The sequence below is a fragment of the Centrocercus urophasianus genome, unplaced genomic scaffold, assembly GCF_019232065.1.
Source record: "Centrocercus urophasianus isolate 14NV4802_14NV808 unplaced genomic scaffold, USGS_Curo_1.0 seq_26, whole genome shotgun sequence".
Classification (NCBI taxonomy): Eukaryota; Metazoa; Chordata; class Aves; order Galliformes; family Phasianidae; genus Centrocercus; species Centrocercus urophasianus.
The window spans coordinates 12,249,692-12,265,061 of NW_024884822.1; the positions used below are offsets into that span (position 1 = coordinate 12,249,692).

Below are 15,370 nucleotides of genomic sequence, written 5' to 3' on the forward strand. Positions count from 1 at the left end.
TGCGTGCAATGCAGTCTTTAGAAATGCATCTCCCAGCCCTTGTAGGAGGGAAAGGCAGCGTGCTGTATTTGTTCTGAATTGCTGCTTTCTGTTTCAGGAAGAAGAGGAGGAAAGCGATGGTTTGTCTGCAGACCTGAATGATATCTTAAAGTCTGCTGTGCAGACACAGTCTGTTTTAAGCCCGGTTGAGAACTCGGAGTCCGATGTCGAAGATGGCCAAGAGAAACTGACCCGGGACCTGAGGCTGTCAAGCACCCGAGCTGCTTCTATGTGTGTATAAAATTGTGCCACAGAAGTTGCACTGATTGCACTTAGCTGTGATACCAGATGTGATGCTGGGTGGGAAGGAATGAGTGTTTGGTAGTTCTCAGGAGCTGTTTGGCTTGAGCAAACATTATTTCCTCTGACATTGTCTAAGTTCTTTTTGTATTCAGAGAATTGTTTGGTGTCTTCTGAATCTTCTTCAGCTTACTCAAGCTGTGTAGAGAGCAGAAAATGTACACCTTTTTATTAACTATTAGTTGTTTTTAGTATTTCACAGTCAGATACTGTTGTCCTTACAAGCAGGGTGAATTTAGTATTAGTCCAGCTAGCTCGGTTATTTTGAGTAAGTTTTGAAGAACCTCAATTCCATTGTATGGCCGATGGTCTTTTTCAGGCCTGAATTATTGGAGCAACTGTGGAAAGCCAGAGCTGAAAAGAAAAAGCTACGCAAGACATTAAGAGAATTTGAAGAGGAGTTTTATCAGCAGAATGGAAGGTTGGTTCAGCCCAAAAGCAGATGCTGGACAGCAGCTTCACTTCTATAGCCAAATGTTTCTTTAGCTTTTTGTGAATTTTGCCAAGTGAAATACATCTGATCTTTACTGCAGACAATCTCTTGACGGAGATAACGTTGTGTGCTTGTAGTAGTGGAGGAAACCTGCTGTGTAGTTTTGTTTCATCTGTTACTGTTTATAACGATGAAAACGAAAGTAGTATCAAAGAGTTTTTCCAGGGTGCATCACCTCATAAACAAAAATAACGTGTTAAGAAAAAGGCAATCACTTTCTGGACTCATTTCAACGCACTTCTTATTGTTTTCTCATTTAACTAAAAACTCATGCATAATTAGTCATACATTAGTCATGGCTTTGTCAAATGTTTGCTGAATTTGAGATGTAACTCCTTTTGACTTTAATGGCCAGGGATGAAGTTAATAATGAATGGTTGGCTTAAAAATAAATCTTACTTATATAAGACTGATTTGAGACCAGTTCTCTGCTATCAATTTGTGTGTCAGTCTACATAGTGTGAAAGCTTAGATTCATTTAAATTGACTTGCATTTCTGTTTGATGTATAAACAGAACCTGAAATGAAAGCCTTCATATCCTGTTAATAAAAGCTCCAGAACTTAAGAGAGTGGTTTTTTACCTGTGCTGGGTAAATGCTCCTGGACTGTCAGTCTGGCTTTTTGGTGATGGCATTTTTAACTACAGGGACCTAAAATATGATGGTCTCTTGCTGATGAACCATTTGGCAGACCTTTCTCTTTCTCTCCTAAGATAACTGTGCATTTCTGCTCGTGTGTTTGATTTCCTGCATCGTGGAGGATTTCCCTGAAACTTACCTGTGTTTCTTTTCACAGGAATGTACAGAAAGAAGATCGGGTTCCAATGCTTGATGAGTACAGGGAGTACAAGAAGATCAAAGCCAAACTTAGGCTGTTAGAAGTCCTTATCAGCAAACAAGATTCTTCAAAATCCATTTAACTTAGGTTCCTCCAAACCACTGAACAAGGTTTTGCTCACACTACCCTGTACTTACTGAGTGCTTGTGTTCGTATCTCACGCGCTGTTGAAAGAATACAGTTTGCACTTTGTTGTGGTGCCACTCTGAGTTGCTTGAAGGGTAAGTGGGTTCTGCCTAGAGAGCAAATGAGATCTGTACGCTTGAGACTGCGCTATCCAACTTGAGCAAACACAGTTTCCATCCATTTATTTTGTATTGGATGCATCCACCTTCTAAAACAACCATAGCATTTTGTTCTTTGGCATTTGAGAACTCTGAGCCTTTTATTACCAAACTTTTGCATTATAGAAGAAATTATTTATACTGTAATGCTATACTGAAGTACTCCTGTTGCCTATTTTATTGTAGGGGGGGCAGAAAAAGCAAATTAAAAATACATCTCTCTTTTCCTGGAAGGTTTAAAAGCCAACCTGCAATCCCTTCCAAAGAACTGCTGTGGAACAAGTTCAATTTCTAGTAATCTAAATTGCATCTATAACCATAATAATTAACATCTATGGATTCTGCTTGTTAGTGGTCACATTTCCATCTGGATAGAGATGACAGTGGACAAAGGAGAAAGTGACCTTACTTAGTGTCTTTTAAAACTTGGGAAGCTGAGAAGTTATATCACGTGCTGCCTACAGGACTTACATTACTGTCATAAGTCTTATTGGTTCTTGTTGATCAGCTCGTGGTGGCGTAGTGTTTTGTCTGAATTGGATACTGCATCTCCTCTTTCAGCAGATTTGAGGAACTTAATGCACGTTACAGTGTATGAGAAACGTGATGTTGCTCAGACTTGTGTAGCTCCAGCTGGAAAGTGCTGGCTTAGGTCAGTTAAAAAGCCTCAGTACCTGAAATACATACGCTATCAAGGGCTAAAATCAGCGTGTTGATGTGCACCACAGGGTGAGCTGACAGCTTTGAGTGAAGAAATTACTGCTGTTTATCACGGTTTTGTTTTACAGTTGGAGAATAAATATCTAATCTTTACGATATAAGCAAAACAGTTTATGGGCCTTGCATGATTTAGCTTCAGAGTTGAAACTCAATAATGTTTTGAGTATCACATCTGCTGTGCTGAATGATGATTTAGCTAGCTTTATGCCCTGCAGCAGCCTTCAGCAGCTGGTTTTGATCTGGCAAAATCTAAGTGTTAATTTTAATTGGTGCTTTCTCAGTTTTTTTTCTTCAGTGTATCAGTTTGATCGTGGCCATGTTCTGCATGCACCTACTCTCACTGCATGTTTTTATGGCTGGCTAATGGCAACATAGCTATTATTCACACTGCTTTATGAAAGACCAAAAATGAACTTTCTCCAAGTAAAAAGTGGCGAGCATGTAACCTCATAGACTTGCTATTCTGTCATGAAACATATGAAATAGATTGAAAGTAGCATTTTAGTGCTCAGGTTTCATCTGTGTACTGTAGAATACTTCCTGTTTTGTTTTATTCTGCTTGTAGACATGTGATTTTGGAATTGAGAAGAAAAGCACTAAAACTATTGAGCACTGGTGGTATGCCTTTTTTTGTAATGGCAAAATGATGTGGGACCGTAGGGAATTGTGAGGTTCAACTAATCCTGAGACCATGTATCAATTTGATTCAGTTTCACTGTGCAATGTACACTTCAGTTCCTTTTCTATCAGTCTGCAGACACGGGTGTATCCAACATTGAAACTAATGTTACTGTATAGCGTTGTACATGAATGTTTGTGTTTTATATACCACATGCAGAATGTCAATATGCACTATTTAAATGTTTTAAATAATATATTCCTCCTTTATAATGCTTAAATCTATATGATTCCAATATTTTTATAAGTGAGTGAGTGACCAGACTGATTCCAATTCAGAATTAACAGCTGCTTTGTGTTTGTTATGCGGTGTTTGGCTGTTTATTCAGTATAGTAGATAAGCATGGCAACAGTTATGCTATGAGTGTGTTTTGTGCCATCCTTGTTGAGCAATAAATAAATGGTAGAATTAGGCATTTTGTGATATAACAGTTTTACTTTGGTAAAAGCAAAACCTATATATCTATATGGATATATAGATATGGAATATATATATAACTAAACCAGATGTAATTGCATTGCTATGTCTGGTGCTCATTGTATAGACTTTTATAATAAAAATACCTTAACCTTTATTGTCATATATCTTTGCTCCTCGTCATGCTTTTTTCCCCCTCTACCACCTCTTGAAAACAAGTGCTGAGTCCTTCAGGATTCTGGTTTGTGTTTGTAGTGTCTGTTGCTCAGAGTCACAGCCTGCCAGCAGAGCTACTGGCTCTGGTGCTGAGACAGCCCTTAATGAAGCTGCAGCAGCTTAAGCCTCATTTTACCTCCTTAGACTGTGCCTCTCAGCAGAGACAGCAGCCAAGGGACCACGTTGGCTCCTCGTCTCACTTTGGCACGTTGCAGTGGGGGCTGCAGGTCCTGCTAAATTGCCAGTCTGGGCTGCGATGGTACAGGGGCAAACTGTGAGTCCTGATCGTTTCTGTTCCCGCAGTCGCCACTCTGGGAGGTGTCTGGGCAGAAAGCTGATTAATTCACTGCCAGTGAATACAGCTGCAGCTGATGAGCAGAATGTGGTTGTCTCTCGCCTATAATAATCTCTAAGCCTCGAAATAAGCAGCGGGCGTAGCAGTTACTGCTGTGTTTGTGGCCAGCAAACGCTGTCGTTGCACACACTTCTGGACAGGAGGATACTTCTTCTCTTGACAAATGGATTATTCATAGCATGTTGGTGATGGCATGCTCAGATGGTGTTTGGATGTGTTTTATTCTGTTTTGTTTCTTCCTGTGGCTGAATCTCTCCAAAGAACAAATATCTGTAGCTACGTATGAGTGGATTAACGGCTGCGTATGGGTAGATCGTGTCTGGCTGGAAGGTAACAGCAGGTCTCTAAGGCAATGGCTATAAATGGAATAAAAAGAGAATTTTTCCTAGGAATTCAGGTTTGGAACACAATGCCCTCTAGCGGTTCCAGGCATTCGGAACTAGGACTTTTATTTTCTGAAAGATGAACTCTGCTTTGGAGGTGGGGGCGCTGGCAGTAGTGGAAGCAATGGGTGCCTGAAAGAATGGCTGAGAAAGAAGCATTGCCATTGCTAGCAGTGTGTGAGCTAAAGAAAGTGGTCGTGGGGAGTCAGGGTTAATGAGCCACATGTTGGACTGTTACTTGATAATTAAACATTAGGTTGGGCAGCATAGCTAGAGACTGAGAGAGATGAACGTGGTTTGCTATCAGCTCTCTTGGTTACTAGAGCATCTAGCTTGTATCATGGCTCACAGCAGCTCCAAAATGAGGCAGCTGGTTAAGAAATCTGTAGGGATATCTACTCAGAAGTCTGGTGAGAGCAAGGTTGAAGAACTGTGAAACTCGCAGACCAGATTGTGAAGTTACATTAGTAACTTTAATAACAGTTCTACTGTTCATACACCAATATAAACACATAACAATTGTAAAGGTGTGGGGTTGTTCTTTCTTGACTTTGGATCTCAGCTGTATGAAGGCCATCTCTGCTACCAGATGAGCTCATCCATTTTTTACTGTGCTGTCTTGCCTGAAGCATCCTTCAGCTGTTGCATGCTTTTCATAATCCTACTGAGTTTTGCATTAGCGTTGTTTAATTCCTTCTCCAACTCAGATGTGCGTCTGAGGAGCCTATGGCAGACAAATACAGGAACAAACCCTTTTGATGGATTCCCTTAAACTTGTGTTTGTAATCTTTGCGTTTGCTCGCTTATATTGTGTCTGCTGCCAAGGGCCTTCAGTCCTGAAGTACCCTGCCCAAGCACAAGGCTTTACAGTCTGTGTCACCCTCTTGGCAGCCATGAGGAAATGTTCTAGAAGAGAGATAATATTTTAAATTCTCTTCTCACCTCAGTCCTGATTAACACCCTTAATAACTGCTCTACTAAATGTGTTTTCTTTCTCCACCTTCTTCCCTCTCCTAGGGGGGCTGTTGGCAGCTGTACAAGAACATCGGAAGTAATGTCTTAGGTTCATTGCCTTGGTGTTGCTCTCCTGTTTGTCAAGTTGTTGCTCTGTAAGAGTTTCAGCTAATTCGAGTCAGGGCTGATGTGAGCACCTGGGGATGGCAGTAAGGCTTCAGGAGCAGCTTCTGACAACACTTACCGCTGAAATTCTTCAGGGAAGACAGAGCTCTGAGAAGCAGCGACGGAGTCGGAGTGATGAAGGCTCTCTTTCCCTTTCTGTAACTTCGGTGGCTTCGGATGCCTCTAATCAGCACCAGAGGATGGGGGGGAGGGGGGAGAAAAATCACAGTGACTTAATTGGACACTGTCACTCATGCAGGGAGGGGGATGTGCCTGAGCAGGAAAAGATCTATGCAGCCTGGGGGAGAAAAAGGTTCCCATAGGAAAACGGGTTTTCCTTCTGTCTCAAAGTGATAGAATGCAAGAATACTTCTTTTCAGAAGTGAGAGACTGCAGCCACTGCGTGGAGCAGCGCTTACAGCCAGCTGGGGGGCTTTTTCTTTCTATTGTAAAATTGATACGTATCATTTCAAAGATGTTTTGGAAGTGTTTGCACCGGCTAACTGCAGATATGGATCTACCAAGAACTGCTGGAAACCTTTTTGTAAAGCAAGTTGGAAATAGTTGTTGTGCTGCAAATGCAGCCTATGACCTAACAGACTGTTCAAAAACAGGTTTATTTTCCATAATTTGTTTTAGTTTAACATTTGGGCAAATTGCCCAGCTCACAACTTCCTACTACTGCTAAGACACACTGACCACAGCCTACAGCCATCTCTGCTCTTGTATTTCATGACTTTGTCCAGAGCCCAGACAAGCTTCCATTTAACATTTGGGCCATAACTGGCAATTCTCATTTATTTACAGCTCTATCTTTTGCTATTTCTGTGATGTTAAAAATAGTATTCTGTGGAGAGAAAAGCTTTTGTAAGTAGAAGTGGGTACAACTGTGACACCTTTGGTATTAGTCAGCTTTTGAAATAGAAGCAGTTCCTAAGAATATAGGAAGAAATAAACCTTACCTTCTCATGAGCGCTGCCTCCTTTGGAAGGCTTGGAAATATCCTTTCCTTTAGTGGGTGGAAATTCCTTGCTGCTTGTTCACACAAGTGAAAAAAGACAGAAGTCCTGTGAGAATACACCTCTGCTTGGCACAGGGGCTAACAGCAAATTCTTCAGCTGGGGTTGAGATCTTACCTTTCCAGGTTCTCATCTCCTAGATCTGTATCTGGTTTTCTCAATTTGAGCTTGACAAGGGCTTTATTGTAGCTCTGGACAAAGAATGTTGAGCATGTTAACTGGCTTGTGTTTACACAGAGATACTTCCTGAGGATCTGAGTGGAGTAACAAAGCTGCCTGGTGCGATGCTTTGGCAGTCAAAAAGAAATCCCATAAGAGTTGGTCCTTACTTGGTTCCCTTGGCTCAGAGAACTCACTCTGCTACATCTTAAACTTGTCATTAAATCCTTAAAGTACTATGCAGCCAAATCCAGTAAGGGTTTTGGTCTTCCAGCATATTCATTTTCATCTTTCTGTTGACTAGGATTAGGAGAATAAGCTTGGGTGGGGGAAACTAAACTCTACTTTTCTTTTAGTGATGATATCCCCACCAGAGAGCCAAGTGTAGGCTTTTGGTGTGGGGCCCCTTTGCTCCAGTTTCACTTGGCAATGCAATATCCCTAAACTTGCATGCAGAGAAGAACTTCAGTTTGTCATCTAGGAAGAATAGCTTTGAAAGAAGTTGATGTCAGGATATATCACAAATCAGGCTGGTCTTAAATGCTGTTTTTAAAAGGGTCAAGAAAAGGTAGCTTCCTGCACCCTAGCTTGTGCTATTTGAGTCAGTAATAATTATTAGGAGCTCCAGTGGGTTTAATGGAAGGATTTCTCTGTCAAACATTTGTTAAAGTGAAACAACCACTGTTGGGTGTTCTTAAATGGTTGTGGCCTGGCTGCTTATGGCTCTCTGCTTGTGATATAGCATAGAAATTCCCCTCTAAACTTGATCTCATTGGGATAGTTACAAAAGCATTCACTTACCTGTCTGAAGAGGTCTGTGATGTGAAACTCTTGATTGGGAATCACTGCGAAGTCTGCTTTGACTTCCGAATAGGTGTCGTTTATAATCGCTAAGAACATGTTCTGTACAGGAAGGATGCAGTTAGGTATTTTTCTGGAAGCTATTTATTATGCTAGGCTTATTGTTTTGGGGACTGTTGAATGCTAAGGAATGGAACTAATGGAATTGGAAGAGCTGTGTTGGGCGCAGATATGCTTCTAATGCATCTAAATTCCCTGAGAATCTCCTGTTTTGGGAGAGGATTTGCTTATTTCCCCTGTGCAGTACTGGCTAAAAGGCCCACCTCCCTGGAGTGACAGATTTCCTGCTATGTATTGTGCCTTTTTCAAGTGGTGTTTCGGACCTTAGCAATGAAAGCACCAATCCAGCTGGTCTAGAACTTGAAACTATGGAGTCCCACCAAAGTCTTTAAACTTTCCAGCTGACAAGGCTGAAACTTTGCACTTCTCAAGAGCTTCCAAGTAAGTTTTCAGAAGTTAAAATCTCAAGAAATCAATAGTGCAGTAGAGGGAAAGGTGCAATATGCTTGTTCCATGGTGCAAAAGCCCCTTTTTGGCTCTTTACAGGAAGGCAAAGCTGTGAAATGCCTTGCCAGCTTGTGCCAAAGAATCCAAGACTGTCTTACAGCCTAGGTGTGCTGAAGGGCAGACAGGGCAAGTCGAGCATCACAGACAAAAGTGTCATCTTGGGGTAGGAAACACTGACTCGGAGCACTGCCCAACAAAAGGTAATCATTTTTTTTCTCTACTGCTTACACAGAAGAATTTTTACCTACCAGCAAGACAAAGAACACAAAGAACACAAATGAGATGTAGTAAATAGGTCCAAGGATGCTGTTTACTTCTAGGCTTTCAAAATTAAAATCTCCCAGCACAATACGAAACTGTGAGAAACTGCCAGGAAAAAAAAAAACACAAAACAACCCATAAGACTGAGGTTGACTGGTTTCCTTTAAAGTATTTTAGACGTTACTTAAAATCAGAACAAAATAGTTGGATAGATGCAGTTGATTTCAGTGACTACAGCAGTGGTGAATTAAGAGAAACCTGCATTACGCTGCAGTGGTGAAATGGACATTTAGCACACATTGGAGAGTTTAAAAGTGCAGGGGACTTGCTGAATGCTGTCCAGGAGAAAACACTTCCATGTCGAATAAATTGTTTTGTGTTTTTATAATCGTTTTCTTTTTGTTCCAGCTCTACGATCCCTTAGTTTCCATTAGTATAGAATGTAGCAGTGTAGGTCCCTCTGTCTCCCTAAAGGAGGCTTCATTACTAGGTAAGATGCATATTTTTCTGTATTGCATCTTAGGACTACCTTGCATCCAATTGGGTTCAAAACAGCTTTAGAAGAGTCATAGAGCTTTACATGGAAAAAGCTGCTTTCAAACAGTCTTGGTATTTTGAAGATATCTCTCTAAAGTCCTATGAAATGTATCTGTAGGCTAAAACACAGTGCACACTGAGTAACAGATTGCTACAAGTACAGGAACCATCACAACCTTTTTGCTTGGCGTTACTACAGCAAGTGGCTGAAAAAAAAATTAGGAAGAAACAACGGAGTCAGCATTTGGGGTTTGGACACTCTTGGCTTTGCAGGTGAATGCTTTCTTAAGAGCTGTGATTTCTGTTTCTGAACCCACTCGGCTTGTGCTTCGAACCCTTGGGTCTCTCAAGCAGCCCTTTTGGACATACAATGGCTATGACAAGCAGCTTGTAGGGCCAACAGAATTGCTTCTACATTATAAAATAGACCTAAGAGCTGGAGAACTGTACCCTCCAAATTCTGCTTATCAGAAGCTGTTTGTGCCCTCATCGATTTGGGGTTTTGCATCAAGAAGTTCAGAAAATTGCATACATGCAGTTTTGAAGAGTAGAAAAGTCATTGACTTGTGACCCGAAGACGAGGTGGCTGAACTGTGCATAGGCAAAGAAAATGGTGAAGAACATGATGGCAAATCCAATGATGTCCTTGGCGCAGCGAGATAAAGTGGATGACAACTGTGTCATGGTTTTGCTAAAACTTACGTACTTAAATATCTGCAAGAGAACAGAACGTGCTGTTACTGGGGGTGGGAGGTGGTGTCAGAATGTTGTGCATTCTCTTAACAGAGCTTCAGGAAAGTTGTCTGATCCTAATTTACACATGAAGTCTTACCTGGAATTAAGTTGCATTCCAGATGTTAACGGTCTGCATCTGTGGGGAGTGCTGGGATTGGGTGCGTTTTTAGGGAGGCGGAATATTCTGCTGGGCTTCTGTGCTAAAGTTAGGAGATCACAGACAGGCCTTTGGGTACTGCTATGTGTAATGAGCTCTGGCAGAAGGGGAGTCTTAGGCAAGGAGACCTCGAAATAGGCCAACCTCCTGCACCTGAGGATTCCTGTCAGGCAGAGCTGGTGAGGAGCTCTTTTACTCTGGCTGTGAAAACAAGGCTGAACAAAAGTCTTGTCTGATGGCAGTTGTGCTACCGAAGTGACGATGATCGGTTTGTGGGGAAGGTGATGCAGGGCAACGTGCAGCTGGGATGCAGAAAAGATGTAATGAGGAAGACTGTCCACACAACTGGCTAACAGTCAGTGTTCTCAAACAGCTTCTTCATGCAGCCTTGGCTTGGAGGTGCAGGAAGACAAACTGAAAGCTATGAAAGCTGTAAATAGCTTCACCTACTACAGCCATGTCAACTGTGTAGTTCGGGCTGTGACCTTGATAACACTGAGTCTAGGAAAAAATTGAATTTAAGGAGGCTGTTTGGCCATGGCTATTTCTCAGCTGTTCAAATGGAGACAGCTGTTCATGTGCAAATTTTTTTTTAGATGGCCTTGGTATTTATGTGACCCATGTTTATGAGAACGAGATAATTTAAAACTCTTCAGGAATCTCATAAACAAAATTCCCCATTCTAGCCCCACCTTTGCAGATCACCCATGAAAAAGCGAACATTCATAACAAGCTAAGAAGCACCATGTTTCTCAAGTACAAAAGAAAAAATAAATAGTAAGAGCTGATACCTTTATCCAAGCAAAGAAGACATTGACAGCAATCATGTTATCATAAATGACTTGCCAGAATGCAAGGAAATAGAAATCTGGATAAACGTGAGCATTAGAAAGGAGGTCTTCCATCAGCAGGGACACTTCTATCGTGCGGTAGATGTTGAAGCAAATGGCAAGGATGGATACCTGTAGGAAAGCAGAAGCCAGTGAAACTGAAGATCAGATACCTCCTCCTTTTCTGACTTGTTATTTTGCATAGCAGAGCCTGTATTGATTTTGACAGACCCTGGATTAGTTTTGAAGAACCTGAGCTTTTTAGATGTTTGGTTAAAAACGGCAGGTCAGACTTTTTTGGCCAAATTATTTCTCCTTGTACCATGGTAATGCTTGATTTGTACAACATACTGCATACAGTCCAATTTTACTGCGTTGTGTGCTAGTGCTTCCCTGCTCTGCAACTAAAACAAGGTGGATGAGAAAGACAGTAAAGAGTGGAAAGGTCACGGAGCTCCAGACCTCAACAGCAAGGCTAGAAAAGAGTTCAGGGGTGCTAAAGCGTGGTAGGGCTCTCCACTGGAGAACAGTAGGTGAATGGCTCTAACCAGAAAGAGGGGTTTGGGTGGTTTTGGCTTGACTGCTGTCTTGCCTGGTGCTAGCCTGGACTGGCAAGCACAAAAGAATTGAGGAGCAGCTCACCATTATCAGCAGCATATCCAGCCAGTTCCAGGCACTTCTGAAATATTTCATTTTCAGTCTTGTTATTTCTATTGCTTCCTGGATTATGAATGTAACGATGAAGAGGCAAAAGGCAACTTCACAAGAAGCCAAGAAGTAATCATAATAGGAGACGTATCTGAGGAGCTTCACGGAGTGTATCTGAAAGGAGGTCAGAGCACCCCCAGTGGCAGGGAACTCCACCACCAACCTGGAAAAGAGGGACGTGTTAGTCACCACCCCTTTAATTGTCAGCCCTTAATAGTCTCACATCAGTTATTACCTCGTTAATATACCTAACTTGACAACAGCTGGGGCAAATAGCAAAACTTGATGACTCCTCCATCTGCAAGAAAGGGTTATGCTTGTTCCCCTGTGAAAAGGAAGGCTGAGAACAGGAGATCTTGGGATAGCCAAGCTACAGTGTTTTGTGAAGTCTCTAAAGAAAATCTCTGCGTGGACATTCACCCTATCTGAAATCTGTCTTCCTCAGTAGCTGGCAATAGTACTAATAATACAGTCTTTGACCTTGCTGTGAAACTTATTCCTATGGCAGCAGCAATCAGCTGTACAGAGCAGACACCTGGTCTGGAGAAAAAAAAAGTTCTGGGTCTGCTCTCTGCACTAAGTGAATTTCTGTATTTCTTAATGAATTACTGTCTTCTCAGTTATTGCCTGAGAAACACAGCTGTGTATGCCTGAGGTGATCAGTTTTTCCTTGTGTCCTTGAACAAGCATCATGTCTCAGTAAACTGGATTTCACGTGTAGTAAAGGTAAGAACTCACCTGACTACACAGAAGAGGTTTATGTTAGCATTAAATGTTGAGAAGTCAATAAATACAGCTCTGGTTCCCCGAGTGATCCAACCATTCTTTCTGAGAAACGCCAGCTTCTCCATGCTCTCCTGCTTCGATCTCGGTAAGGTGAATATAAATCCTCCACTTCTGTAAAAGCCCACAGATCCCCAGTACCACGGGGAGAAAGAGGAGGCAGAAACATATTTCCATCTGTGAGAAACAGGAAAAGAAGGCAGCGAGCCCATGGGAAGCGTACTGAAGTAAGCTTTAACTTTTATTTTGTTCTTGTTACTTCTTGTGTTCTACTGCATTCACAATGGAACATTTAATCCAGGCATTTAAATAATGCATTTTCTTTACATGAGATAAGCACGAGGCACGTGACCCCAAAATATTCCCACTTCTACATCTACTCAGTATGTTCACAGAAGTGCTTATCAGTCTGGGTTCTGCCCAGTGTGGCCTAGACACCTTAAACCCTCCATATGTAAAAGGAATACCTCTGGGTTATGCAGTTCATTGTTGCTGGCATCTTTGCATATTCTTTCATTGACTTAAGTCAATGCTAAACAAAATGTTCAGAGCAGTCCTTTGGCTCTGTTTCCACTCCACTTTAGCATGATTCCAGTCTATTAACATGTGATTTAAGTTCAGGCTTCGTATAACTGAGCATTTCCCCAGAGATGTTAGTGATACAAAACTAACTAACGTGTACTTCTGCTGAAATGGGCTCACTGTTTCCGGTTCCTCCTGTCTTTCCACTAGAAATTTCCCATGCCGAATTCTTGTCTATAATATTGGCATAAAAACAAATGATGGTTTATCTCTGTGTAAACTGAAGAGAAAATGTAGTTCACTGCATGCAATTTTTACTCGAGAATACTCAAGAAATATGGTGCTGGGGATTTCGTGAGGTTTTCAAAAACAGTACTGGTTCCAGCTGAAATATTTCAATTTTGAAAATGCCTTCTAAAGATTCAAAAGATGCCACAAGAAAATCTGAAGTAGAATGACTTACTCAGATTCATTCTTCAGACCAAAGTCAGACTTGTCTTCTGCTTGGTAACTGTAGTGGGAGTAACAGCTCTTCAGGAAAGGCTGGAAGTAGGGGTAGATGGTGCAGGTGTTGTTGCGCACCTTCAGCTGGCGGATCTGGGCTACTCCTAACAGTAAATTCTCATAGAAAATGTAGCTGGTGTTTTTCAGGTCGGTCATCGTTCTGTTGTCATACCATGTGCTCCAATAGAGCCCATCCAAGAGCGGTCCCTCTGCGAACTGCATGCACACGTGAGGTTAAGGATTCAAAAGCTGTAAGTACCACAACCGCCCTGCTTTTTAACGTAAGAAACTTGACAGGGTTCCCAGCTACTTATGGCTGTGCAGTCTAAGGTAGAATACGAACTATGTTCACTACATACGGTCGTACAGATCTTTACATCTTTTTTCTTTGAGTCCATTTATTCCCTATGCAATGAAATTCCCAGAGCCATGGAACGAGATTATCATAAGACTACAACCTACATCTGTTTGGAGCTTCACTGAAAGATTACATGCAATTTTAAACAAGTGGTTACACACATAACTATTCTATGTTGTTTTAACAGGTGCTTGTTATTTTACTCTCTGAAGATCTGTTTTGACATATGTATTTCTGATTGGGTTTTTAGTTATCTCAACCTAAAAGAAGCATTTATTTTTTGAGGTGGGGGAATCCTTCCTGTATGTTTCTTCAATGCAGATAGAGCATTTCATTTCAGAAGAACGTGATCTAGAGTGCAAAACAACATGGTCCCATAGTTTGGAACCACCTGCGCACACGTTACAACTGCTTTTAGTGCATCAGCATGCACTTGTATAGTGAGGGCTCATTATTTCATGGACTAGCAGTAACAGACATGAAATGAGGGAGTACAATGCCACCAGATGAACTGATACAGCCCTGGGTGGCTGGCCTGTTGCTTCCCTTGACTGACTATTCACGTTTCATGACTGCTATTTGCACCCAGCATTTCTACCAGTGCATTTTAAGATAGTGCTCATCTTTCCTGAGCTGCAGCAACCCAGCGGGTGTTTCTGGGGAGGACCAGGAGCATGCCATGCTTCAAATTTGTGCTAGCAGCTTCTTCACCTGAGAAAGCAATCGCCCTGAAAGCCTTACTTTCCAGAAATCGGCGTGGCTCCTGATACTCCTGAAATTAATCCCGTCGCTGTCGGAGTAGGGCTGTTCCACAAAGAGATCTTCCATCACCTTGTTCAGGTAATACATGTTGGTGCTCACCATGCCGAAGGTCACTGGGAAGGAAGGACGGCAGGAGGTGAGCGCGGCTGTGCGGCCGAGGCTGCAGAACCCGCAGAGCACGGCTGCGGACTTACTGAAGCTGAGGGTTGCCAGGAACGTGATGTAGATGAGCAGCTCTACCAGGGTCGTTTTCAATTCCGCTTCTTTGCTGTAACTTACCGGGACTGTTGTAGCAACTGGCAGGGAGGAAAGAAGGGTGAAGAAACAAACAAGTGGGGGGGGGGGTAGCGGGGGGGGAGTGTGTGAAAGCGTAGCTGATTTTTGGGAACGACGGAAGCCGGACCTGGGCGCATCCCTGTCTGCACCTCAGAGCCCCCGGAGCGCCACGCTCCGTCTCTCCCGCCCTCCCGCAGCTCTGAGCTCGGCGGGCCGCGGCCGTTCACGCACCTCTGCTGCCGCGCCTCACGGCCACCGCGGGCTCCATGGCCGCCTTCGAATCGCAACGGGCGGCCCGAGCGCTGCCGGGAGGGGAGCAGCCCGCTGTATCCCGGCCGTGGCTGCCTCTTGCTCAGAGCCCTGCTCGGGGGAATCCTTCAGAGCAGGAAGGAGAGGTGGCGGCGGCCGTTAACGCGCCGTGAGGAGTTGGAACGGGGCGGCGAGACGGCTGAGGTGAGAGCGGCCGTGCGTGGGGCCGGGCGGCGGGCGAGAAAGAGGCAAACTCTGCGTTGCGTGTTTAAGATTTTATTTGCTTCTACTCAATTCTC

The 15,370-nt window shown here is 42.8% G+C and overlaps 2 protein-coding genes across 5 annotated transcripts in view; one reads left to right on the forward strand and one right to left on the reverse strand.

Moving 5' to 3' along the window:
* Positions 1 to 3,935, forward strand: part of FAM13B (family with sequence similarity 13 member B) — a 40,044-nt gene extending 36,109 nt beyond the window's left edge. For all 4 annotated transcript variants that reach the window (XM_042826231.1, XM_042826235.1, XM_042826234.1 and 1 more), the window contains 3 exons: positions 98 to 270; positions 659 to 760; positions 1,629 to 3,935. In XM_042826231.1, coding sequence (XP_042682165.1) covers positions 98 to 270; positions 659 to 760; positions 1,629 to 1,752 — 399 coding nt within the window. In that variant the 3' untranslated portion in view covers positions 1,753 to 3,935. The remainder of the gene's footprint in view (positions 1 to 97; positions 271 to 658; positions 761 to 1,628) is intronic.
* Positions 3,936 to 5,330: 1,395 nt separating this feature from the next.
* PKD2L2 (polycystin 2 like 2, transient receptor potential cation channel) lies at positions 5,331 to 15,090 on the reverse strand. Its single transcript, XM_042826649.1, has 14 exons — positions 15,054 to 15,090; positions 14,741 to 14,842; positions 14,526 to 14,659; positions 13,386 to 13,642; positions 12,356 to 12,577; positions 11,552 to 11,780; positions 10,871 to 11,041; positions 9,720 to 9,901; positions 8,638 to 8,755; positions 7,823 to 7,924; positions 6,980 to 7,053; positions 6,806 to 6,875; positions 5,923 to 6,026; positions 5,331 to 5,448 (listed from the first exon to the last, which is right to left on the reverse strand). Exons 1-14 carry the CDS (start codon positions 15,088 to 15,090, stop codon positions 5,331 to 5,333), a joined length of 1,920 nt encoding a protein of 639 aa, XP_042682583.1.
* Between the last annotated feature and the right edge of the window lie 280 nt (positions 15,091 to 15,370).

What these genes read in the sequence shown, in the direction of transcription:
- PKD2L2 (XM_042826649.1), bottom strand. Translation starts at nt 15,090, where the DNA reads ATGGAGCCCGCGGTGGCCGTGAGGCGCGGCAGCAGAG. An exon ending in CGTGAGGCGCGGCAGCAGAG is followed by an intron (nt 14,843 to 15,053) that starts GTGCGTGAACGG and finishes CCTCCCTGCCAG; the next exon opens with TTGCTACAACAGTCCCGGTA. An exon ending in TTCCCTGAAGAATTTCAGCG is followed by an intron (nt 5,449 to 5,922) that starts GTAAGTGTTGTC and finishes TGTCTGCCATAG; the next exon opens with GCTCCTCAGACGCACATCTG.